The sequence below is a fragment of the Belonocnema kinseyi genome, chromosome 3 (assembly GCF_010883055.1).
Source record: "Belonocnema kinseyi isolate 2016_QV_RU_SX_M_011 chromosome 3, B_treatae_v1, whole genome shotgun sequence".
NCBI lineage: Eukaryota > Metazoa > Arthropoda > Insecta > Hymenoptera > Cynipidae > Belonocnema > Belonocnema kinseyi.
In genome coordinates this window covers 81,828,765-81,837,398 of record NC_046659.1, presented here as the reverse complement: position 1 = coordinate 81,837,398, position 8,634 = coordinate 81,828,765, and the positions used below count along the sequence as shown (strand labels likewise).

Genomic DNA, 8,634 nt, shown 5'->3' with positions numbered 1-8,634 from the left:
TGTTATATAAAATAAATCTACATGCCTTTAAAAATCGTTAATCTTTTTTTTAAACCGTGATTTTATTATTGAATTTATTATAGTGATATAGAATGAAATTTGATTGTTTTGTTGTTGATAATTTTATAATAATCTGGACGTATGCCTTTAAGAGAAAATTGCAATGCGTGTGTTTATAAGTTAATAAGGGACCAAATTCGTTTCCAATCGGGCAGGCTATCCATGCTGAAATCACAGAATCGTTTTGGGTTAAAATATTTCGTTTTCAAGAAAAGTTAAATTTTGAAAAGTGTTACAGTATCTAAACAAATAATAATATTTGACTTCTTTTTATTCATTATGAAAATATTTTAACTTTATTTTCTCAAAGGAACTATCGCTTATTTTGTTTTAAGAATTTGCATTTTTTGCAATAACAAGACAGGATATGAAAAGTTTTTTTTTTTAACTTCTGGTAATATATCAATAAAGGCGGCTATAATTATGTTCTTTCTATTGTTTAATATGAAAACAAGTAAATGTGTAAATATACAAGCTGAAAAACTGCTATATTTTTTCTAGTATAAATAAAATAATATAAATATAAGAAATAAAATCATTATAAAGAAGGTGTAGATATTCTAAATGTCATAGGGTAATTCAGTAATTGTTCGTATATGTTTTTCTTCAATTTTTCTCAAGTGTATATGCATTGCCTTTTGTGTCCTAGAAATTACTTATAAAATAATGTTCTAATTATTTGAATAAAAAAAATCGTGCTTTTAATAATTGATTTTATTATTGTAATATAGAATAAGATCCGATGATTTAGTTATTGTTAATTTTGTATCATTCTGTACTTTCGCTTTTAAAAGAAAATTAAAGTTCGTTTGTTCATGAAATATTAACAATGAAATAATATTATCGTAGTAAAGAAAATTATTAACAGAGAAGCTCTATACGTTTGGAATCAGAGGGAAAAATGCTATACTTAATCCTATTTTTTTCTGTCTTTATTAATTTTATATGCATTCGAATTTTGTGTCCATAGATTAGTTATAAAATAATTTTATATGCCTTTGAAAATTATTAGTTTTCTTAATTAAAACTTGTATTTTTATAAATTGCTTTTTCAATAGTGATATAGAATAAGTTTCGATTGTTTTTTTAGTTTTAATTTTTAAATCATTTGTATAATTATTCTTTTAAGAGAATATTAATCTAATAAGCGAGAACGTAAATTGTGACTTGTTCAGAATAAATGACTTCTTAGGACGTGATTGTTCAATTTACGACTTATCGAAGTAATATTGTTTCGAAAATTCTCAGTTTTTTATTTCACGCACTGCAGTTATTGAGAATATTAAATTGTTATCGTTCAAAGCGTTTCAATAAAGTAATTTTAGAAATATGTGATCATTTTTTATTATGTTGATCTATAATTTTTTATGTACGAGTGCTTTGTTATTTGAAAGTATCTAGTAAAAGTCATTATTTTCAATTCTTGCTTTTTCTAGATATTTTAGGTCGATAATTCTGGTATCAATCTCTTCTTGAGACATATTATATATTTAGAAGATTAAATCATCTGAAAAATCATACAATAGAGTTTCTTTCATCTTCTCATAATTGAAAAAGAAGCGTTCTTTCGTTTTTAAAGGTTCAAGTTATTCCAATATAATTTTCATAATTATGTTTATTAATGCACGTTTGTTAAAGTTTGAACCTAATATCCTTGGACGCTTATAAATTCAAGTATATTTTACTTTTATTAAATTATTTTCCAATGGTCAATAAAGAGCAGAAAGGAAAATTAAAATATATAAATAAATAAAAGAAAATATAGAAAATTAATTAAAAAATAAGAGAGATGGAAAGAGCATTCTGATTGTGATTTCCCAAGAGAGCTTTCCCACAATTTGTACAACAATTAGAGCAATTTACGGGAAAATGTTTCGGATATTCAAATATTTTACAAACAATGATGATTATTTCTGATAAATATTGAAAGCAAAGTATTTTTCGTTAAATTCGATCATCTTTAGTTTGAAAATTAAATTTAATAAAAATTAATTTTATGAAAAAAATAGTTGAGATTTATATGTAAATGTTTGGTATATTTGGGGTTTTCCTTATATTTTGGGGCAGTTTCCTAATTTTTATTCAGTTTTGAGTAAAAATAGATTATCTTATTCCTTGAGAGATTCTTTACAATTCTGTTACATTTGAGAAAAATTATTTTATTTAGTAATTATGTGTACAGTTATACTCATGTTTTCATTTGGAAAAACAAATAATTTACATATTAATATTTAACGTAAATGTAACAAACAGAATTTTAAAGAATTTTTAAAGAAATGAAATGAGCTATTGTTAATATTACATTGAATGTAAATTATAACATTTGTTTTAAATTGAAGGGAAAAGACAAGTAACTATATTTAACCTGGCGGAGAGGTTACAATAAAATGCAATAAAGTAAAACAGCGTGAACAAAAGTTATTTTTAATTTAGTTAAAAGTGTGAAATTTTAGCAAAACTAGCAGTTTCTAGTAGAATTACTTTATGTAATTTTCCAACACTTTCAACAATTTAAAAGAAAAGAAAATTACAAAAACATTATTCGTACTAGCATTTTCTAGAATGCAAACACTTTTACAAAGTCTTGCATATAATTACAAAAATTGTTATACAAAATTAAATTTTGCCACGGTTAGTCCCGATTGAGCGCAATTTAAAGATACTGGAACTATTCATTTTGTTCTTTTTTATTAAAGCTGAAAGAATTTTTTTGAATAGCATGTTCTAATAGTGGGTTAAAGTTTTATTATAACAATATAGTTGAATGATATTCAATAATACCATAAAATTATAAAATAAAAAAAATTAGTTAAAACTTTTTGTCAAAGTGCAAACATTTTTCTTGAAATTGGTTCCCCTCTTTTCAAAGAAAATATATTTCAAGAACAACATATTTTAATTTTTAAAAAAGAAATTTAATTAAAAAGCCCAAGAAACAATTTTTTTAAACATTTAAAGAAATTCTTATAATTTAAGTACCAATTTGATTTTTAAAATGTGAAATTTTATATTATTATTCACTATACGAAAAATCACCAAAAAACAATTCAATACAATTTTTGGTGGCACAGGAAAAAATTGGTTTAATTTGTCAAGATTTGAATTTTCAATTCCAAGAACAGAATAGCAGGTATTATCCGATCGAAACAAAATTTAGATTGGTTTCGAGTGTTGGACGATTTAAACTTTTACCCTCTTTTAGAATAATTGCAATTTTCACATCAAATTAAAATGTCCACATTATTGTACTTTATTATAATTTATGGTACTTTATCGAAAATATACATTTTTAGCATTTAATAAAAAATGTCTAATCACAATTAGTTTGCGCAATGCCACAAATCACACTTATTTCTTCTTAGGGAGTTTTAACTGATGACATCGCGAGAACTATTTTCTTCACGCCTCTAGATAAAATCAGAAACCCAAACTACAATTTCATGACATGGCATAATATACTATAATTTTCAATTCACCTACTGATAACGTAAACTGTTTTTTCCTTACGTATATCTGCAACATAAATTTACAAAAATATATATTCTTTTGCAGAGAATCATTTTGCTGGCGCTGCTGGCTACAGCAGTCATAGCCGGACAGACTGAGAAGAAGGTTGAAATTAATGACTCGAAACCAAAAAGAGGTTTGGAACATGGTCTGGGAGATTTGGGTGGTCATGGTGGTCTAGGAGGTCTTGGTGGTGATCTCGAAGGTTTAAGTCTTGGAGGAGGTCTTGGAGGAGGTCTTGCTGCAGTTGCAGGAGGTGCAGGAGGTGATAGAGGACGAATTTCTGGCATCACGATCCACCGAGAAGTTGCAGTTCCAGTTCCAGCGCCTTATGTTGTCGAAAGACGCGTGCCTGTGCCCGTTGAAGTGCCTGTCAAGGTTCCCGTTGATAACCCGATCCCTTACCATGTACCAGCACCATATCCAGTGCCCGTAGAAAAAAAAGTTTACGTCGCTGTAGAAAAGAATGTTGGAGTACCATACAGTGTTCCTGTCAAAGTGCCCTACAAAGTTGCTGTCCCAGTTGAGAGGGAAATTCCTGTACCTGTTTTCGTAAAAGGTCATGCTGGTCATGGCAGCTCTTGGGCTGGTTTGGGAGGTTATGGAGGAGGATTTGAACTTTCTGGTCTTCACCACTGACGAGAGAAAAAATCAGCGAAATTAATCACTCATCAACTTTATCTGTCTGTAAATAAATACATTTGTACCATATCACTGGTGAATGTAAAGAATAAGCTTTACGTAAGCTGTGCGTCAATCGTCAGACTGTTTTAGTACAATGCTGTAAGTAAATTATTAATTTTTTTGACAAGAATTAAATAAAGTCAGAATCCTTGTCTACATGGTTGTTATTGGTTGTCCTAATTGTTGGCAAAACATGAGTGACTGCTACCTTAAGCCAAGAAATGTTAACTGTTTTTGGAATAATTTGACTCTTCTTATGGAAAATTCTCTACAGCTCAAGCTGAAGATGTAATCAGAGAGCATAACAAACTTCAAAGGAAACGTGTTTGGTAAGGTTCAGAGGTCAAAAGAGACGAGAGTGTCGCAACATCTCAATCTAATGGTGTTACTTTAACTATGAGCATCTGCCGTGAGAATGCACATTAAATTTCCAGTTATTACCCTCTACACTTGATACAAAACTATGACATATAAACGTAATTGCAAATTTATTTAAAAATGTGCAATGTAACTAATTTTTCATTCAAATGCACACTTTATCTTCTCTCTTTCTTTTATCTTCTTGCCATTCGATTTCAATACTTTATTAATTACATTTTTATAACTCTTTCATCACACTCTTTTCTCTATTTCTATTTGAGTTTCTTTCCGCTTGAGCTATCTATCCACCCTTTTAGAGTATGGCGACCATCCTAGATAAACATCGGGATCAAAGTTATACCACACCAAAGGCAGCGCACGCAATCTCGTAGTAGCAATTTTCCTCTTTACGAGTAAACATAAAGAAGCGATGGAAAAAGTTCTGCAGCTTCTTTTTCATATAATGATTCAAGTAGATTACAATGACTTTTATTCAGTTGAATATCCCTTTCAAATTATTCAAGGAATCTGTATTTTTATCAGAGAATAACATAATTTCCTAACGTCTTCACTGAGTAGATAAAGCTATAAATTAAAAAATTTTAAATCACATTTTTTTTATAATAGAGCTCCTTTCTCTCAGCTGGAAATCAAACTACATAACTTCCGATTTCCGGTCGGGTGCTTTCCTATCGAGCTACTAGAGAATCCGAGAGAAGAATCCTTTATCAGAAATACACGCATTATTATGACAGATGTTACATGTCCAATTTTTCAAGGAATCTGTATTATCATCAGAGAATAATAGAATAGATTAACGCCTTTACAGAATAGACGGAACAATGAATTAAAAAAATGTTTGAATACATTTTTTTTAATTTTCTCTTTTCTCTTCGCTGGCAATCGAATCATAAAACTTCCGACTGCCGTTTGGAAAAGATCTTTTGTGAGAAAAAATGTAATTGAAATATTTTCAATTCATAGCTCTATATAGCCTGTAAAAATATTAAGAAATTGTGTTATTTTATGCAGATAATACAGATTCCTTAAAAAATTTGACTTTTAACATCTCGAATAATAATGCGGGTATTTCGATAAAAGGATTCTTCTCTCGATCTCTCTTGTAGCTTAATGGGAAAGCACCCGACTGGCAATCGAAAGTTCTGTGGTTCGATGTTCACCGAAGCGAAAGGAGAATAATTTTTGTAAGAAAAATTTTAGTTTAAATAAACATTCAAAGTATTACTTTCCTGGTCTCTAAATCTTGCAATTTTGAACACGGAAGGAATACAGATTGATTTATTTTGCACATTTAATTTACGGTCAGTCTGTTCATTTCTGCAAGGGAGGTAAGTCCATTATTCTTCCTTTTTAGAGAGTCGAGTCAAGGATAAAAGGAGTAAAGAAATTCGTTTTAGAGTCCTAGAATAGATTTGACAATTAAGCACATACTTCTATCCCTGCAAAGAGCGAAATTTATGAAGTATTTGGATTTTAGCCATTAAATTAAAATGTTTGAATATAGTCGATCGATACGCGAAATTCCCTGAAATAATTCACGATTTGCAGGATGGCTTTGGAGAATTTTACACTTATGAACAACGAAAAGCTTTCAGAAGGTTGGGAATAATACATGGGTGAGGTGGAGTCAGTGCCTGTGCAAACTGCTGAGCTTCTGTAACGAGTAACAGATAGGAACGATCTTTTTCGGATCAAGAATCGATTATTCATTAATGAAATATAGATTCTTACCTAACAAAAGGCCGCACTACTATACGTTCTTTTGAAAATAAAACTGATATGAAACAGGAGACACTTTGTGCTTTCTAAGACATTCTTAAAATTCTTATATTATTTTTCGAGTTCATTGATTTTAATACTATACGACTCTCTATTAATTTTGAGGTTGCAAGAAATATATTTATGTTATTTGTAAATCGAAAACGTTTTATCTTTTAAGGTAAACTTGGACGGTGAATGTTTGCACCATTTAATAACTCCATATCATAATTTTCATTTAATATATTTTTCGGTTAATCGATAAGCCAATTTTGTGCAAATAATTTCGTTGAACTTTGGCAATCCATTGGTAGAGAATTTAATGATAACTTTTGAACAGGAGGGTTGCTAAACAATGGGGTATTTCGAGAAGATATAATTACAACATCGTCAATTACATTAATATGTCCATGACTGTAATTTCATTGATTGAAATCAGTACAAATAAATTGTTTAAGCTTTAAAAAAGAAGATTTCTTCAATTAATAGAGATAGGGAATTTTAAGTATTAGTAATTGAATTCGTCTTCGTTTCCTCTAAAATTTGAGGTGATCTATTTGGGACGATAATATTAACGAATGAGGAAGAATATGGAAAACACAAAATAATTTTCTTCACTCCCGGTGTAATTATTTAGTCTTTTTTTAACTTTTTAAATATTAGTTGATAAAAAAATATGTTTTTATTTATTTGATTGTAAAGAACACAGGGAGTTTTTAAAACAATTGTAACTTATCAGTTTTTAACAATTTTTAAATTAAACTATTTTTTTGGAAAAAGATCTTCTCTTTTCGCGTGACTGAGAATCGAACCCAGGTCTTCCAATTGCCGATAGGGTGATACTACCACTAAGCTACTAGAGAAAATGAATAGAGGAATCTCATGTCAGAAAAGCATGCTGTCTTCAGCAAGGTGTTAAGTTTTACATAAGTTAATTTTGCATGGAATCTGTACTGTAATAGGAGGTGGTAACAATCGACCAGTAGAGATCTCCTTCACCGACCGTGAAAATGGAAAATCAAAACTATCGATCTGAGTTAACTCCTCAAATAACAAAAATTCTTAATGCCTTTTCAGACTAGATGGATCTATGAATTAATGCTTCAAATTAAAATATTTTTATGATCAAAAGATCTTCTCCTTTCACTTCGCAGAGAATCGAACTCAGGTCTTTCGATTGCCAGTCTGGTGCTCTTACCACCAAGTTACTAGAGAAATCGATAGAGGAATCTTTTTTCAGAATTGCATTCCGGCAATCTGAAGACCTAGGTTTGATTCCCGCCGAAGCGAAAAGATATCATTTTTAGGAAAAATGTTATAATTTTAAAAAATAGTTCATAAATCCATCTATCCTGCAATGACGTTAAGGGTTTCTGTTATTTGCGGAGTTAACTTAGATCGATAATGCTGATTTTCCATTTTCAAAGTCGATACAAGAGATCTCCACTGATCGATTTTTACCATCTCCTACGATTGTAAAGATTCCTGGTAATTTTTTGAAAAATTATTGTTTATGTTTTCTCAAATATACCATTGCAGTTGTATTTTTTTGTAAATCTGCACATGAGGAATTTAGCGAAATTTCGCGTCAGAGAAACATAAATTTTTTCAAATCGTAGGGGATCATTAAAAGCGGTTTCCACATGCAAGAAAAAAACTATTGCAAAGCGGTTTAAAATGTATTCAGAAAGTGCAGAAATTTATCATCTGAAGCATCATGAGTGGTATGTTATAAAAAAATGAAAATATAACATTAAAGAAAACACAACATATATTGTTTTTATTGTTGAACTTTTCTTAAACAGATATATTGAGTATCGGCAAAAAAATTATTAGCTTTTAAAATATTGATTTTATAGAAAAAATTGAAATAAATAAAAATCATGTAAATTTGCGAGGATAATACGAATGTATTGGTAAATTTGATACAAATTAATGACTGTGTGTGTTTTTTATATTCCTCATTATATCTTGAGACTATTGTGATACATAAATCATCTAAAATTATACAGGAAACCAAGAGAAACTCAAAAAGAGTTCGGTGACTTATTAAATGTTGATTTTCATTGAACCACCTTAATACATTGGAATAAAGGGTTTAGCTGAATTTTTTCTTTTAAGAAAATAGTGTATTGTCACCTAAATTCCTCACTTTTCCAGATAAATTTGCAACCTAGAAAAATAATCTAGATAAATTAGCTACAAAATTTCCAGATGTCAAATTTGGCTAAAAACGCTAGAAAC

The 8,634-nt window shown here is 29.4% G+C and overlaps 1 protein-coding gene across 1 annotated transcript in view; it reads left to right on the top strand.

Annotated features, from left to right (window-relative positions):
• LOC117169903 (probable H/ACA ribonucleoprotein complex subunit 1) overlaps positions 1-4,407 on the top strand; it is a 4,999-nt gene extending 592 nt beyond the window's left edge. Inside the window, exon 2 of the mRNA XM_033356412.1 lies at positions 3,613-4,407. Within this exon, the coding sequence (XP_033212303.1) occupies positions 3,613-4,206 (594 nt within the window). The 3' untranslated portion in view covers positions 4,207-4,407. The remainder of the gene's footprint in view (positions 1-3,612) is intronic.
• The last annotated feature ends 4,227 nt before the right edge of the window (positions 4,408-8,634 follow it).